The 18,329-nt window shown below is 44.9% G+C and overlaps 1 protein-coding gene across 14 annotated transcripts in view; it reads right to left on the bottom strand.

Moving 5' to 3' along the window:
• The window catches only part of PTPRS (protein tyrosine phosphatase receptor type S), a 227,995-nt gene that overhangs the window by 60,787 nt on the left and 148,879 nt on the right, over positions 1-18,329 (bottom strand). For all 14 annotated transcript variants that reach the window (XM_042479439.1, XM_042479438.1, XM_042479443.1 and 11 more), the window contains 4 exons: positions 16,178-16,447; positions 14,068-14,649; positions 13,317-13,459; positions 11,649-11,793 (listed from right to left, as the gene is read on the bottom strand). In XM_042479439.1, coding sequence (XP_042335373.1) covers positions 11,649-11,793; positions 13,317-13,459; positions 14,068-14,649; positions 16,178-16,447 — 1,140 coding nt within the window. The remainder of the gene's footprint in view (positions 1-11,648; positions 11,794-13,316; positions 13,460-14,067; positions 14,650-16,177; positions 16,448-18,329) is intronic.

Here is an 18,329-nt window from a genome sequence, read left to right as displayed (position 1 = left end):
TCTTTGAATTGTACATAAAATATAAAGTAAATCCTCCCCGAATCCTCGTTGCCTGTTTTACCTACCTTCCACAACAGCTAACTTTTAAAAGACTTTCTTACGAGAGCACACTACAGTAAATCGGCTCTGTCAAGGCTAGGTCGGACTCGTGGTGGGTTTCTAGACAGCATTTTAATTCACAGGCTCTCCCGCTGGGTTGATGTTACCTCCCCGCTTGCTTGATCTCCTCTGTAAGATTTTGTTTGCTAATCGGTTGCATGAAAAAAGATGCCTCACGTGGAGCTGCATCATGTTTGGACCCCCACGATGTGCTCAATACTGGGGCTGCCTTTAAGATGGGCTCAGGGACTTCAGCTGGTAAACAAGGCAGCTCTCAAGCTGTTTAACAGCCCCCGCCTCTTGGAAATAGGTGACTTACTTGCTGAAACAAACGGTGTGTGTTTCTGATCGGTTCACAGCACCGATTCCAAGTGGGAGATGAGCATTTAAAACTCTCTTTGTCCAGGTCTTAAGAAGAATGGCCTTTTCTGTAGAATCACAGAGTTGCAAGATACCCCAAAAGGCATCCAGTCTAACCCATCAATACATAATCAAAGCATTTCTGATAGATGGACATCCAGCCTCTGCTTAAAAACCTCCAAAGAAGGAGATTGCATCACTCTCTGAGGCAGTGTTTTCCACTGTCGTACAGCTCCTAACGTCAGGAAGTTCTAATATTTAGGTGGAATCTCTTTTCCCGTAGTTTAAATCCATTGCTCCAGGTCCTATTCTCCGAAACAGCAGAAAACAAGCTTGCTCAGACCTCAATAATACACCCTTTCAAATATTTAAACAGGACTATCGTATCATCTCTTAACCTTCCCGTCTGATCCACTGTGCCAAACATAGCACATCTGTCATATACTGGTCCATGCCAGGGACACCAACAACCCCAATTTCAAAGGCAAGGAAGACAAGGCTATCGTGTCACCCCTTAGCCTTCTCTTCTCCAGGCTGAACATACCCAGCTCCTGAAGCTGCTCCTCACAGGGCTTGGTGGTTTCCAGACCTTCCACCATTTTCCATGGTTTGTCTATCTACCATGATGATCAGGCCTTAGAAGTTGCTGCATTTTTCATTGCGTTGTAAAGAATGAAAGAATATAAGAGCAATGCTGTCAAGCAAAGGCTGATCCATTAGAGCATTTTGTTCTCACTGGAGTCAACTAGATGCCTCTAAGAAGCTTCCAAGAATGAGGATGGAGCATGCTTGGTTTTTGCTGCTCCAGGGATTAGGATACAGAAGAATGGATTCGAGCTCCAGAAAATGAGATTCCACTTAAATATTAGGAAGAACTTCCTGACATTAAGGCTGTTTGATAATGGAAGACGCTGCTTCGGAGGCTGGTAGAGTCTCCTTCTTCCGAGGTTTTTAAGCAGAAGTTGGATGGCCATCTGTCAGGGGTGCTTTGATGGTGTCTTCCTGCATGGCAGGAATGGCTTGGACTGGATTGCCTTTGAGGGTCCCTTCCAACTCTAGGATCCTATGATTCTAATAAAAGTAACAACAATAATACCAACAATTCCTATTTCTTACCATGGATAGGAACGAGCTAAAAAGAATCTCAAGAAACCCACTGCAGAGTAAGACCGGGCCGCACCTACCCTTTCATTTTGTTTTGTTTCATTTTGTTATCCTGAGCTTGAAAGCCACATCAGATATTCAGTACTAAAAATAGAATACTTAATTATTATTGTTTTTTTTAAGAGAGTAAATTCCAGCCCCAGGTAATATAATAACCAGAATCAAAATCTTCATTTGATAACTTTGATCAGCCCGTTTTCGGCTGGGATCGGTCATTGCTGCCTCGGAGAGCGGTCTGCTCACTCACCCGTCTAAAACGCCAACGTGTGGAATAGAAACCCCTTCCTGACCAAATGTGGGGGGGAAAACAGGGAATGGGGGCAAAGGAGAGGCAGGGGAGATGGGAAGACAGGGAGGGAGGGATGAAACCTGCTGCCCTCTCTCTGGCTAAGCGAAGGGGAAGGAAAGACAGAGGGATCCCGACTCGTACTTTTCCAAGAGGTACCATCTTGGGCGAAGATGGCCACCTGGGGCAGACCTTGCTGTCCAGAGAACCTGAATGGAGTTTCCTTCACAATCCAGCCCAACCTGTGTGGATTCATGGGTGTGTGTGCATGTGTGCAGGTTTCTTCAAAATTGAAATAAGTGGTTATGAGGTCAAGATTTGGAAAAGCCAGAGGTCTCTTTCCCACTGGGGGTGCCAGACATTGTGGAGAGATGGGTAGCGTGGCAGAGGGGTGTGGAGCCATGGGTGAGAGCTGGAAGGTGCGTGTTTGTGGAGGAGGTGACAGGTTGGACTGTATTTGTGAATCTGCTTGAGACCAGCCAGTACTCACCTTTTGTACACTTTTACACGCTTTAAAAGTTGACTGTCCAAGCCTCAAGAATGGCCCCTGACTGAGCTTTTGTACCAGTGCAATGTGCTTTTTTTTAACCCTTTAGGTACCATAGACTTTGGATATATCTCCTTGACATCAACGACTATTTAAAAACAAAAAACCCTCAAAGATAACCTACAACTCTAAATATCCAATAAGGTATTCAGTAGCATGAAAAACTCCATTAGACAATGGAGCTCTTTCCCTTTCCTCTGCATTCTTCACTCATTTCTCTACAAACCTATCCTTAAGCTACACTTTCCAAAATATTATAAATGTTCGTTAGTTAAACAAAACAAAACAAAACAAAACAAAACAAAAAAGACTGTTTTTCAGATCCAATAGCAAATGTCCAATTTGTTGCTTTTACTGTTGGGCTAGAAGTTAGTTATGGGTTTCATTTATTTATAGTATTTATTTACCATTTGATATAACAGAATCTCTAAAGAAGTTGGCAACTTTCCCCTCCAAATTATGTGGTGCTTTGTCTCTTCCCTCCCAGTGCAACCACTTTTAACATAGTTTGCATTTGATGGTTTCTGGATATCCAAGTCTATTGTCTCTGGTACTTGAAGAGTTAAAGACAGACTTCTTTCAAGATCAAAAAAGAATACTTTACCTTTAGTTTAATGGATTTTTTTTTTAAAAAAAGAAAATAATCTTGGGGTTGATGCTCTGGATCACCACTCTGACAGAGTAGCGTCAAGTGCTGTGGAGAAGGACGCCGCATGCAAGGAATGGGTGGATGCAAAAGAGAATCATGCGCAACCCGTGTGGAAAGCAAGGATAAGCGGAGCCATGGAGAGGAAATCTCACAAGCAGCAAATGATTCAGGAACAGGTTGGGGAAAGAGCAGAGAGGAAGGGAGTTGGCCGAACACCGGGGAGAGAAAGATGAGGACGTCATCTGCATACAAGCATCTCCTTCTTCAAAGGTTGGAGCTCTTAGCCTCAAGCCTCATCTTGTACAAGCCTTCAGAAAAGAAGGTGGGGAAGTAAGGAAGGTATTACAGGGTACAAAACAGTCCTTAGTCAAGAGTAAGCCTCAACTTAGCCCATTCATCTACCTGGATCATCTAGCAAATTGTTGGTGGACTATCAGTAAAACCTGAAGCTGGATTTCGGGAGCAATCTAGAACTTGGGAAGCATCTATTGAGGGTCTAGGCTCCAAAAAGGGGCTAAGGTGGAGGGGGAAAAAAAACAAGGGGAAGAGCAGGAGCTAGCCTTGTGTGCCTTGTTCTCTCCCTTTGGCAAGTGGTGCCAACTGAGCTCAGAAGGAGAGTCGGGTGAATAAATGGAGCAAAGAGAGCTTCCTGCCTGCAAAGCTGGATCCAGTTTGTGGAGAGAGAACGACAGGTTGCACAAATCTGAATCTGAACTGCACACAGTCAGAATGTCAAATACAGGATTGATGACGGTTGGTCCTAAGTCTTGTCTTTCTCCTTGCCATATCAGCTGGGTGATCCCCCCTTCCTTGCTGTTATTGTTGTTGCTGTTGTTGTGTGTCTTCAAATTATTTCTGACTTATGGCAACCCTAAAGCGGTAATTTCTGGGGCTGAGTGTGTGTGACTCGCCCAACATCAACCAGTGGGTTTTCATGGTCGAGAAGAGAACTGAACCCTGATCTCAAAAGTTATAGTCCAATGCTCAAATCCCTACACTACACTGGCTCTCTCCTTAAGAGGCATATATGCATTTGTCATTCACTTGCTTTTTCACTTTATCAACCCTGATCCAAAACACACTTTGTCCTTATGTCATGACGGAACACAATCAATTGCAAAAACACAATCTTTTCCTTATTCTTTTGATTTCACAGTATTTTCAGAGCTCACTTCTGGATGGAAGGTTTTTTTTTTTACTTAAGTGTATTTTGGGGGCAACAGAAAGGGCTTCAGACCATTTCTGTTCTTGATCTCTCTCTCTCTCTCTCTCTCTGCAAGGAAAGAATATCAACAGGTCTGGAATGTTTTGCAATGGAGAATCCTGAAGAACGCTTTATGCAGATAGGCCCAGAGAGAAAAAGAACACACATACATATATATGCATATCATTCTGCAGACTGAGCGGAACAAGGCACGGTTTCCCCAGACAAAGCAGCCATGCATTCTGAGAAGCATGCCAGGAAATGGAGAAGGAGAGAGAAAGAAAGAAAGAAAGAAAGAAAGAAAGAAAGAAAGAAAGAACTCGCCATGGAGTAGGCTGGGGGAGCTGTATGGAGGAGGGAGAGGGCTGCATAGGACCAAGAAATAACAAAGACACACAAAAAGCCTGCCCCGAGATGGGAGGTTGAGCGCTGAAGGATGCCGCAGGACCAGGGAAGAATTGAACTCGTTCCTCCAGCAGCCAGCCAGGAAACAAAAAAAAAAAGTGTTTTCACTAGGTTACGAGACCACCACTGCATAAAGCCCCCTTTTCCACCCCGATCTGTCTGGCTAGGAATCAAATCCTCCCTCAACTAATTTGTGCGAGAAAGGGAGGGGGAAAAGACAGAGGAAGAAAAGAGAGAAAAAGAGAGAGAAGCGTTGCCAAAGTCCCCTGTTCCCTTGCCCAAACCTAGGTGTTCTGTTCATCTTTTCTTTCACGCAACCACCAAGAACCACAAAATGAGGAATATAACCCGCTCCACAAGGCGCATGCAAACAAGCTGACGGGGACCCAAAGAAACTGGTTTGGTCTCTCCTAGTTAGGATGGGGAAGCAAGACGGAGACCCTTCAGCTTTAAGGAGGAGAAAACTGGACTGAAAGGACAGCAGCTGTTTGAACCCCTCCCTCCACCAATATCCTTTTTGTTTGACAACAAAAAGAACAACACCACAGAACAAAAATGGACCCATATCCATTCATGCCGCACAGTTACAAGCTGGGTCTCCCTTATCCGAAATACTCGGGACCAGAAGTGTTTGGGATTTTGGATTTCTTTGGATTTTGCAATAGTCACCTATGCCAGTGGTTCTCAACTTTCCTAATGTCACAACCCTTTAATACAGTTCCTCATGTTGTGGTGACCCCCAACCATAACATTATTCCTAAGATCATCGGAAATATGTTTCTTCCAATGGTCTTAGGAGACCCCTGTGAAAGGGTCGTTCGATCCCCAAAGGGGTTGTGACCCACAGCTTGAGAACCGCTGGCCTATACACAGAATGAGACATTTTGCAGGTGGGACCCAAGTCTAAATTCAAGTATGTTTCATATACACTTTAAACATGTAGCCTGAGGGCAGTCTTATACACAATCTTGTTTGTAATTTTGTGCATGAAACAAAGTTGGGGTACCCTGAACCATCGGAAAGCAAGGGTGCCACTACCTCAGCCATCCACGTGGCTGGAATATTTCAGATTTTGGAAATCCGGATAAGGGAGACACAACCTGTATAGTACTATAATTCCACTTTAATGGCCATGGCAACATCTTACGGCATCCTGGGATTTGCAGTTCTGAGGAGCATTTAAAATTCTCATCAGAGAGCTCTAGTGCCTCCAAACTGTGCAGCCCTAAGAGTTAAGGAGGAATTATAGTGCCACCCTGTGTAGTGTGAACGGTCATTTCTGTCAGCAGCCTGTTTTCCTTCATAGCAGCGGGCAGAGCAAATATATCAGTGATGCCATCAGAAAGACACCTTCTTCTTCTTCTTTCATATAGACGCACATGAAAAATTACCATTTAACAGAAAGGAAACTGAATTCTATCCCAATCCTAGTGTTGGCCTCCTAGGATGTGTGATAGGGATTATAACAAGGGAAGATGTAATTTTTAAATGTATATTTTCATATACGTACAACCAGACTATGCAAGGTTTTTGCAACAATCCAGATGAATCCTAGTGAGAAATTCCTCGCGGGGCATTTTAATGCCTATCTGTGCTGGCGTATCTATTCATTCATCTATTCTATGGGCCGCTTGAAGCATCCTGTCTCAGTTGGGGACATTTGTCACACTCTCGCATGACCAGAGATGTGAAGCCCGGGAGAAAAACCCAGAATATTTTTTCTGCAGAAGGGGTAGAGACACCATTCCCCCGGAGTCTTGCATTTCCAGAGATCCTTGCCAGCAGTGGAATCCCCTCTGGATTTCAGTTTGCACTTTGAAGGAACAAAGCTATTTGGGGATGGTGGTGGGGTTTGCCTTCAAGTCGCTTCCAACTTATGGCGACCCTAAGGCAACCCTATCATGGCGTTTTCTAGGCAAGATTTGTTTGGAGAAGGTTTGCCATTGCCTTCCCCGGGGGCTGAGCGCATGTGACTTTACCAAGGTCATGTTTCATGGCTGAACTGGGAATCAAACCCTGGTCTCCAGAGTCATAGTCCAATGCTCAAACCACTGTGTCAAACTGGCTCTCTTTTGGAGGATAGGGTTTGGCAATTTGGATAATTCCATTAAAGGTTAGGCAAAATAGCACCCCACTGATGGAGTAGTCAGCAGACATCCTGATCTTTTCTTCCTTACATATTTTCCTCCTGTCACAATGCAATAGATCTCCCCCCCCACAGTTTATGTGTGCATGTGGGGGCTTCTAGTCTTGAAATGGGGACAGAGAGTATGTACTACGGGAAAAAAGCAGACATTTTTGGGGAAATCCCAGCAAGAGTGGGCAATCCATCCTTCAGGATGTGTGGCAATGTCATGAAGAAGACACCATGTGAAAACACAGAGCACAAGAATGGTTTAGGATAGTAGCTCCAGGGACGTAGCCAAGGGGAGGGGGGGTTCCTGGGGTCCGGATCCCCCCCTTCCATTAGAAAAATGAATGGTGTGTGCTGCTGTGCCGCTGCACCCAAGCCCCATTATAATGGTGGTACTTAGTCTGGAACACCCCCCCCCCCCTTCCTAAAATCCTAGCTACGTTTCTGGTGGCTCCCAAATTATGGTCCTCCAGGTTTTCGGACTTCAGCTCCCAGAAGCCCCAGTCATCTTTGGCAACAGTGAAGAATTCCGAGAGCTAAAGTCCAAAACATTTGGAGGACCAAAGTCTGTGAATCACTGGTTTAGGAGTTTTCAAGCAAATCAGGTTGTTATTTATAAAATCTAAAACAAAAGATCAGGACAGAGGCAAATGATAACTTCCTTCTTTTAATATGCAAAGCGATCTTGTAGCATCTTTGAGACTAATTGTGCAAAGGTTACCAACTGAGGAAGCAGACCTCAGGTGCAAACACACAGGCAGGATGCTGTCATGCCCAGCTTGTCCTCTGAGTCTGAGGAACTGGAGGAAGAGGCTGAGAGCCCAGGGGGCATATCGGAGCAGCCCCAGTACAAGGACCTAGATCCCAGCAGCCACAAGAGTCAAGTTCACCATAGCTGCCCTGTCAGATGACAAGCCAAACTTACCTACCCCTGCAGAGGGACGCCAGGCAAAGGAGAGATGCCAGCAGTCTTTGTGGTTAAGTAAGACCCAGACGGGCTATAAATATCCTGGTCCAGCATGGCTGACAACTATCCATCTTCCTTGGGAGAAAGCCATGCTGTTGCCTTGTTCCTGGACTGATTGACGGTTGCCTTGAACTCTGCCTACTCCTTCTGTTTACTGCCTTGGACTGCTCTATCGGACTGACTGGTGATCCATGGAGGACCTGGACTGGATTAAACAACCACTGCTTTCTCTGCAACCACCTTGCAACTGAGCTATTCCTCTTTCTTCTAGCTTAAGACGCCAAAGCTTGGAGCTGGGAATCTGGCTAGCTTCTGGAGAACAAAACAGGACAGATATGGTGGGCCAACCCAATAGTATTCTGTCCGCAGATCCAGCCCGTCCCCCCTCCCCTCGATACTTACCTGGTCTGACACAGTGATGGGCAGGTGTTCAGACATATTAGGGAGATGCCACCGGTGATGATGATTCACCTATCACCACTGCACCATTCTCCTTGCAGGCCCCTCTCTTGACATCATAAGCTAAAACTTGGGCCTGCAAGGAGAATGGCGATGGTAGCAGCACATTAGGGGTGCATGGCTGTCTAAACTACTATCTGTCACTGAAAATAGACTTTTATTTCAAGCTAACCCAAAGGCTGGTTGGGCTAGATCCACCAAAATGGTGTCCGGTCTATCTGTTACTGGCCTGGGGCTGCTGGTCTGTGTTGTATGAACAGGACAGTGCCAGGATGAAGGGAAAATGGACTGTCTGGCCCGTGTGTAAAGCCTCCATGTTTACAAGAACTTATGCTACAACTTCTTTCATACAGATAGTCTCAAATGTGCAACAAGATCCCTTGGTATACTGACAGTTTCCAGACTAACATGGCCTTGTCTGTGGCTTCTTTCCTCTAAGTCGTTTATAGGTCTGGCCAGCAAACTAGGTCCAGAAGGAAAAGGATAAATCATTTTTGTTTCCTTGGACAAGTGAAGGAATTCACACAGCTTCTACATTATGTAGGGATCCCTTCACTCCCTTCCCCTTTGAGAATTAAAGTTTCAAGGAAGAGAAAATAACTGGCATAATAATATGAATAACATTTCTACTGCCCCTTTCTCAAATCCTTCTTTAACTGCTTTGAAAAGAGAAGCTTTGGAAGGAAACCACTATAAAATTGAAAACTGCGTTTTTCCAATTTACCTAATATTCTTACAAAAAATAATGCCAACCTTACCCAAGATAAGCCTGGCTTCGCTTCCTAATGCAAAACAACCAAAGACACCCCAACAATTTGAGAGCAACATTTTGCATCATCCTGAGTTATAATAACTTGCACCGGAACAGCGTTGGTGAACTCAAGAGAAGTCCTCCCCTCTGGGTTGAGATAGAGTGCAAATCCCATCAGCATACAATGCTTAGAGATGGTGGGATCTGGAGTCCAAAACATGAGGAGAACAGAGGAAGAAGGCTGGTCTGGATTCACGCGCCACACAGAAACAATGCTATAAAGAAGTCAAGATGAGTAGTGGGAGATGGGGAGGAGGACAAGTAGGGATGGCAAATAAATAAAAGGTAAATGATGCCTTGAATTGAGGTGAAGGGAAAACCCCACCAGTGGGAAGGAAGTCAACGAGGGAGTACAAAAGGCAAAGCCACTTAGTCATCAGGAAAATGGCTGCTCCCACTCGAGACGGATTTCCTAAGGGATGGGAAAGCATTACTCTGTTTCCGCACACACCAGCCTCCCCAACCCGACCCCCCGCTCAAGTCCGCTCTGCTTGTGTCTACTCCGAACCCGTGGCCGAGTTCTTTACAGTAAAGATGTGAAAAGACGGGGTGGGATGGGGGGGGTGGTGGTGTAAGAAACACAAAGAACAGCCTGCCACAGCCAGTCATGCGGTTGGAAACGAACGGATAAAAGGAAACAGGAAAAAAAAAGGAAGAAAGAAAGGAGGGAAGGAGGAAACCGAAAAAAATTAAACCAACGAAGAAAACCATCTCATTCTCATGTTTTTCAAAAAATAAAATATATATTTTTCAAAAAAGCAAAGATCAGTGAAAAGCCCAGGTTGAGCTATTGCCAGCACAGGGATTGGAGGCATCCCCCAAGGCAACCAGGGAAAGATAGACAATCCATTAAACTAAAACCTGCACCCGTTTTAACATCCTGGCATCACTGGGATTTCCCCATTGTTGACCATTGAAGGGAGGATCTCACCTCTCCCTTACAGGCTATAACATCTCAGCTCTCCCGAGAACAACGAGTTGTGAGGAGGGAAGGTGGGGAGGACAGGGGCGGGAGGAAAGCTCGTCCTCAAAAACACAACCATTTTATTGTTATTCATATTTGAAAAAAATTAAAACGTCATTGTCTTCCCCCTGCCGCCCCGTAGCGTTAAGCACCCACCCGCTCAAAATGAAACCCGCCGTCACTTTCGACGGTGGCGTGATTTCCCGTGCGCGTCAATATGTAATTGTTTTGAAAGGCACTCAAGACAATAACCACATGATAAAGTGGCACAATAACCATATGATAGGGTGGCAAAGCAGAGGCACTCTCTGCCATCCTAACAGTATGACTCGCATCCACCTCATCTCCATCCAAAACAGTGTGGCCATGTAATCGGAGTAGTGAATCCACTCCAGGTTTTAATCTAATTTCTCAAAGAGGAATTCAAAATTCCAAACCTTATTCCTAAATAGGTCCAGCTCTTTGGGTAACTCTTCCAAGCTAATGAAAACCTGGGCTGCATCCCCTAGCTGCCATTGGTCCATGAGAACCACGCCACACTATGGAGGTTGGGCATGCTACCAGTTGAAGGTGGGCAACGAACTGACTTTGGATCCATGGATAATCCCTTCCACCGAGTAAAGAAGCAGGCCACCAGAGGTTCAGGATAACAAAAAAAAAAATTCAAGACAACCAAAAAAGATATACAGATGGTCCTCCACATTTGTGCCTTTGCAGATTTGATTATTTGATTAACATGTTCTCTCTTGAATCTCTAAGTCCTCCAGCAGAATTCTGCTGGAAGTTGACCACAGAGTTGTGCTGGAGAGCCTCAAAGTTCCCAGAGAAAACAGTATTCTAGGCTATTATAAGTCCTCCAGCATGATTCTATGATCATCTTCTGGCAGATGTTGACTACAGAGTTGCACTGGAGGACCTGGAGATTCCTAGAGAGGTGTTCGCTTAGGTAAAAAGAAAAGTAGTTTTTTTATCTGCAGTTTTTCCACATTCATGGAGGTCCTTCTCTCTTAACCCCAGTGAATGTGGAGGGACCACTGTACATTTTAATAAAAAAGAGAGCGAACCATTCTTTCAAAAAGATAGATGGGATCTCTTCTGACATCTCCCCCAGCCCTTAGCAAAGAAGCCTTCAAGCAAAGTATTCTGTACTGGTTATGAAGCCAGATCGGAGATCAGGATGGGCTAGTGATCTCACTCCGGACTCCAAAACACAAATACACACACACCATGAGTATATTGGGACAGACGGCAACTTGAAGTGCAAATCAGATCCTCAAAATCACTGCCACGTGAACAACCAAGCACAGCCGTCCATGTCAGTTGTGTGGACAGAGCAGAGACTGACATGAGTAGGCTACCTGACACACACACACACACACACACACACACACACACACACACCCCACAAGTATGTCTGGACTGAAACAAAAGAAAACTGATCCAGATACATGGTAAATTTAAGCCACGTAGTTCCCCACCCTTCCTATCCCCCTCCCATGGTTCCGGCAATACCATTCCATGCCTCGTTGCCCATCCTGTGGGTCTACTACCCGGTAGTGATGCCCCTCAGAGTAATCCAGAAAGGAAAGTGACACCTACTAGACTGCAAGGTGCGTTCCCTGACCTCCGGGGTAGGGGCCCCAAGGCCCAAAGCCGAGCGAGCGGCCAGCTGGAAGACATACTCTGTGTTGGGATTCAAATCTTTCACCAGGTAAGACGTCACGGGGTCAAAAGTCTTCAAGAACTGCAGAAGGGTGGGTCGTGGGGATGTTAGCAATACGAAGAAGAAGAAAAGGGAAGAGAGAGACACACACAAACCGAAGAGAAGAGATGTTTAAAAAGCTCATGGACCCAAATCTAAATGCTAGTTTCAACTAGAGAAGAACCACTAAATCAGTTAAGTTGAGTCTCCTTTATCCAGAATCCCGAAATCCAAAATATTCCAAAACCCAACATTGCCTACATGGGTGGCTGAGATTGTGGCATCTTTGCTTTCTGGTGGTTCAAGGTACACAAACTTTGTTCCAAGCACAAAATTATTAAACACATTGTGTATAACAATACTTTCGGCTATGTGTAGAAGGTGTACACAAAACATAAATGAATTTCTTGTTTAAACTTGGGTCCCATCTTCACGGTATCTTGTTACATGCGTGCAATTATTCCAAAATCAGACAAAATCTGAAATCCCAAACATTTCTTCTGGTCCCAAGCATTTCGGATAATGGAGACTCAGCCTGTATGTATATTTCACTGATTTTATGGGTCTACTCTAGTTCAGATAAAGGATGGAAAGAATATTAAAAAATATGTTTTTTAAAATGACTGAAAAGCATGTTTTTTGAGTGTTGAAACACCTTGGCAACAATTCTGGACTCACAAGAATCTTAGCCGTTCAAGAAGTAATCTGTGCTTTTGTGCAGAAAAAAATCGCATTGTCCAAATAGAAAACATTTTGTTCTCTATATAAAAATGATTTTCTGCACAAAAAGTAATACTTCTATAACCAAACATCATTTTATGCACAAAAGAAGTGATTCTATGATTCTCTTGAGAGGTAAATTGGGAATAATTACATCCTTAGAGAAGAAGCATAGAATTGGAAGGCACAGCGAGTGGCATCCAGTCCAGTCCCATTCTGCAATTCAGGAAGACACAACTGGAGCAAACAGAAGGTTACGATGTTCTACTGAGGATGGAGCAAGCTTGTATTCTGCTGCTTTAGCGACTAGGACATGGAGCAACGGATTTAAGCTACACGAAAAGAGATTTCACCTAAACATTAGGAAAAATGTCTTGACATTCAGAGCTGTTTGACTGTGGAAGACGCTCCCTTGTTGTGGAGTCTTCTTCTTTGGAGACTTCTAAACAGAGGCTGGATGGCCATCAGTCAAGAATGCTTTGATAGTGTCTTCCTGCATGACAGAATTGGGCTGGATTGGATGACCCCTGGAGGTACCTTCCAACTCTAGGATGCTATGATTTCCTCCTAAGTTTGACCTATCTTGGTCTCTTTCAGTTCTATAAATCTAGGTGGGATTAACAAATGGTTCCAAGGCAAGATTGGAAATCTTGAAGCACTTCAGGTGTTGTTAGATTGCAACCGCTAGCAACTCTAACCTGCAAGGCTGAGAGTGCGGAATCACAGAGTTGGAAGAGGACCCAAAGATAATCCAAGTCCAATCCCCAAAGCTAAGTGCCAGACTCCAGGATCACTTGGCGGGCCATTAACTCCTTGGGACTCCATCTCTGAAGGCTGCAGCTTACCTCAGGGCTTCCTGGTTTGTTGCTGACTTCTTTGTAAAGGAGTTCGTACTTCAAGATGATGTCCTGGCGAGAGGGACTCCAAGTCAACAGTATACTGCTTTCGCTCTTGGCTTCGGCTCGAAAGTTCATGGGCTGCCCAGGGACTGACGGAGGTTTAAGGGAGGAAAGAACCAGCAAAAACATAAAAATAAAAAAGCAAACATGAACCAAAATAAATAAATAAAAGATGTCGAGGTACAATTGTGTGACGGTGAAATGAAAGACAACTCAGCAGGTCGTTTGTGCTACTATTTGCCCTGAATGACACTATTTGAAGCATGGTCAGTTTTACATCACGACAACCCCAAAACTCCAGCAACTATGGGCTCATCTACCCTGTAGAAATAATGCAATTCGACACTACTTTAACTGCCATGACTCCATCCTATGGAATCCTGGGATTTGTAGTTTGGTGAGGCACCATCACTCTTTTGCAGAGAAGGCTCAGGTTCTTGTAAAACTACAAATCCCAGCATTCCATAGGCTGGAGCTGTGCACTTTAAGTAGTGTCAAGGTGATCTGAAGGGTTGGTGAATGGGGCTACGGTGAGAGCAGTAGGCATCCACAACTAGGAAACTGCAGGCCAGTTTTGGACAGGCCAACGTCACAAATATTATTTAGCTGATTCTTTATTTTTTGAGTGAGCTGCCTTGGGTTCTGCTCTAGGAGAAAGGTGGCATGTAAAATAAATAACAAAGAAAGGGGAAATCACCTCCTTGCTGCGTTTTCACTTGGATAGGATCCGAGAGTGGACCGTCCCCCACAGAAGTGAACGCCAGGACTCTCACAGTGTAGGTTTCGTGCTCCAAGAGGCTGCTGACCGTGGTCAACAGGCTGTCGTCCACATTGTGTTTCTGCCAGTTGCTGACAGGTTGGTCGGGCTCCATGGTGTAGTACACCCTGTAGCCTCGGATCTGACCGTTGGGCTCGACGGGTTCTTCCCACTGGATGATCATCGTCGATGCACTCAACATCCGGGCCTGAACGTTTCGAGGGGCACTGGCAGGTGCTTGCTCCCCGGTACGGGTCACCACCGACTCGCTGTGCGGCCCCTGACCGATCGTGTTGACCGCCGACACCCAGATCTCATACTCGGAGTTGGGGCTGAGCCCGCCAATGCTGTAGCGCGTGGTGGTGATGTCCTCCTTGATCTGATACGGGCCATCTTGGCTCTTCGACTTGTACTCAATGACATAATAGGACACAGGGTCAGGGTTCCCTGAATCCCAGGTGATTGTGATACTTGTGGCGGTCACCTCAGTCACTATGGGAGTCCCTGGAGCTTTTGGGAGTGCTGAGGAAGAGCATTAAAAAGCACAAAATTCAGCACAAGTGTCTTGTTTTAACTACACAACCTAGACCTCCCCCCCACCCCCCCACCCCATTTCAGTCCTCATTTCTTTTTTAGCATTTGGCTCAGACTTTGTATTCCAGAAACTCAAGGTTCCCCACTCAAGGTTACGTATTCCTCAGTTTGGCTTTGTCCCCTTTTCCACTCGCTGCTCCATATTCCTAGAAGTGCCTCCCTAAACATTTGTGGACTGCTCAATCTCTCATCTTAGACTAATAAAGAGTTGGAAGAGACTCCAAGGGCCATCCAGTCCAGTGCAAAACCACCAAAGAAGGAGACTCGATTATCGTCCGAGACAGTATTTTCCACTGTTGAACAGCTCTTACCATAAGGAGGTTCAAACTAATGTTAAGGTGGAATCTCTTCTCCTGAAGTCTGAATCCACTGCTCCATCTCTTATTCCCTGGAGCAGTAGAAAACAAGCTTACTCCATCCTCAATAGGACATCCCTTCCAATATTTAAACATGGCTAGCATATCACCCCCTTAACCTTCTCTTCCCAGCTCCTTAAGCTGCTCCTTGTAGGACTAGGTAGTTTCCAGACCTTCCACCATTTTGACTGCCCTCCTCTGGACACCCTCCATCTTGTCCACATCCTTCTTGAACTGTGGTGCCTAGAACTGGACACAATATTCCAAGTGAGGTCTGATCAAAGCAGAATAGACTGACTCTATGACTTCCCTTGATCTAGACACTACACTCCGATTGATGCAGCCTCGAACTGCATTGGCTTCTTTTAGCTGCTGCATCACATTGTTGACTCATATTCAATTTGTGGACCTCTATGACTCCTAGATCCCTTTCACATGGACTTAGATCTACGAAAGCTGATGCTACCAACCTCTTTCTCTCAGTCTCAAATGTGGTACAAGGTGTCACTTTGTACAGCAGGGGATTAATCTAAACGGGTTTTGTGGCCTCTTCCAACTCAGTAATTCTAGGCTGCATCAACAGACGTATAGGGTCTATATATCAAGGGAAGTAATAGTACCACTCTGTTTTGCATTGGTCAGACCTCACTTGGAATAAGAGGTGATATGATAGCCCTGTTTAAATATTTGAAGGGATGTCATGCTGAGGATGGAGCAAGCTTGTTTTCTGCTGACCAGAGACTAGGACACGGAGCAATGGATGCAAGCGTCAAGGAAAGAGATTGCACCTCAACACTAGGAAGAACTTCCTGATGGTAAGAGCTGTTCAAAAGTGGAAGACCAGCATTGGAGAGTGGTAGAGTCTCCTTCTTTGGAGGTTTTTAAATCGATGAGAGATGGCCATCTGTTAGGAGGGCTTTGATAGTGTCCTTCTGCATGGCAAGAGGTCGAACTGGATGACCCTTGAGGTCTCTTCCAACTCTATGATTCGAATTCTGAGAAAGCTCTGGAACAGAATGGAATGAAGGTGACCAACACCAGAAATGCAGCCAGAAGCTCATGGTAAGCACTCAAATCTGCAAAAACGGTGCAAAACTTACATTTCACAGTGATCTGGGCAACCGCCTCAATGACACCCAAGCTGGACATGGCCACGCAAGTGTAGTTGGCCGAATCTTTCACGTCCGTCAGCTCAAGAACGTTGCGTCCAACTGGCATGTCATCTTCCGGGGTCAAGTCTTCCGCCCCTTGCATCCACTTCACATACGGCATGGGCGAGCCGACGGCTACGCATGTTATGTTGACATTCCCACCCGGCATGATCTCGTGGCTGGAGGGTGGGATGGAGAAACGCGGTGCCACGCGGCGAACTGTGGACAAAATGCACAGAGGTAACAAAAACAAAAGCAAAAGAAAACAACAACGACAACAACAAAAAAGAGATAAAAGGAAAAAAAAGAAAAGAGAGAAAAAAAGAAAAGAAAGATAAGGGAGGAAAAAGAAAAAAGAGCAAAAGAGATATTAAATACAGATGGGGTTGTAATTCTTTGCCGTTCCTTCATTCAAAAAGAAACAAAAGGTCTGAAATTAAAAATCATCAGAATACTGAAAGTAAAAAATTATATCAATCGATAAAGGGGGGGAAAAAACCAAACAGAAAACCAAACAACAACCAAAAAACAAAAACAGAACTTCAAAATAATTTACTTTCACAAACAATATATAGAATATAGACATAAAAGCGATATTTCATAGCAACAGGGTTCCATTGATCAATTTTTAGACCCATCACAGCACAAATAAATACACAAAAATTTATTAGCAATTTCTCATCTTTGGAAAACGGACAAAGAGGCGGCATGGCGCTTCCAAACCGGGCCCCATAAAATGTGTGGGTGCGAAGGGGTTGTTAGGTATAGGGTCTTTCTCTCTGTTCCCTGACCCACCTCTTAAAGCAATTCTCACTCCTTTCAAGCAGAGGTGCGGGTGGATTTCCTTCCCTTTGCTTTCATTCCCTCGAACATTCGAGGTTTTCTTGGGGAGGAAAAAAAGGGTTCTTTTAGCAAGGAAATTGGCCCCCTCCAGAGACCCAACAGGAAACAGAAATACAGGGCAAGGAGAGAAGGGATGAAAAGAGGGAAGAGAAAACCAGCTCATAAATTTGTATTCATCCGTGGTCAAGAAGAACTTCAAAGTCCAAGAGCATTGAGCTTTCTGCCTGTCGAGATGGAAATTATTTCGTGATGGAGGCACACTATGCCATTCCAGGTCGGGGAAGTAAAGCCGTATTATGCCAAGGTAGCTCATACCATTGTGGCTTTGCCATCACAATGCCAAGGGATAAAGAAGGAGTTGGTTGTTGTTGTTGTGTGCCTTCTAGTTGTTTCCACCTTACGGCAACCCTAAGAAGGACTTATCGTAGGGTTTTCTTGGAAAGATTTGTTCAAAGGAGGTGTGAAGTTGCCTTCCCCTGAAGCTGAGAGTGTGCGACTGGCCTAAGGTCACTCGATGGGTTTCATGGCTGAGCCGGGATTCGAACTCTGGTCTCCAAAGTCATAGTCCAACACTCAAACCACTGTGCCACACTGGCTCTCGATAGGACTCATTCATTTGTCTTTTCTGATAGTCCAGAGTATCTGTGGCTCAACTTTTCAAATGTATTGATTCTCTTCCAGTTGGCTTTCTTCAATGTCCAGCCTTCATAGAAATCAGAAATACTATGTTCTGGCTGATTCTGACTTTGGAATCTTTGCACTTGAGGATCTTTTCATGCTTCTTTGTGGCGGTCTGTCTAACTCTTAGTTGTCTTCTGAATTCTTGACAACAGTCTCCATCTTGGTTAATGACGGAGCTAAGGTATAGGACATAGTCACTTATTTCAACATCTTCATTCTCTTTGTGAAGTTTTGTACATCATCTGTGGTCATTATTTGCATCTTCTTCCTACTGAACTGTGTGTGTCTGTGTGCCTTCAAGTTACCTGCAAACCTATGGTGACTCCATGACTTTCATAGAGTTTTCTCAGGCAAGGAAGACTCAGAGGTGGTTTGGATAGTTCCTTCCTCTGAAATAGAGCCTCCAGCATCTGGGATTCATTGAGGGTCTCCCATCCAAGGACTAACCAGGGCTGGCCCTGCTTTGCTTCCAAGATCAAATGGGATCTGGTACCTTTACGGTATTTGTGTGCATGTCTATCTGCCTTCAAGTTGCCTGTTGACTTATGGCAACCCCATGAATTTTTTAGGGGAAGGT

Source organism: Sceloporus undulatus, chromosome 7, assembly GCF_019175285.1.
Source record: "Sceloporus undulatus isolate JIND9_A2432 ecotype Alabama chromosome 7, SceUnd_v1.1, whole genome shotgun sequence".
NCBI classification, from domain to species: Eukaryota; Metazoa; Chordata; class Lepidosauria; order Squamata; family Phrynosomatidae; genus Sceloporus; species Sceloporus undulatus.
This window is presented reverse-complemented; position numbering and strand designations above follow the sequence as displayed.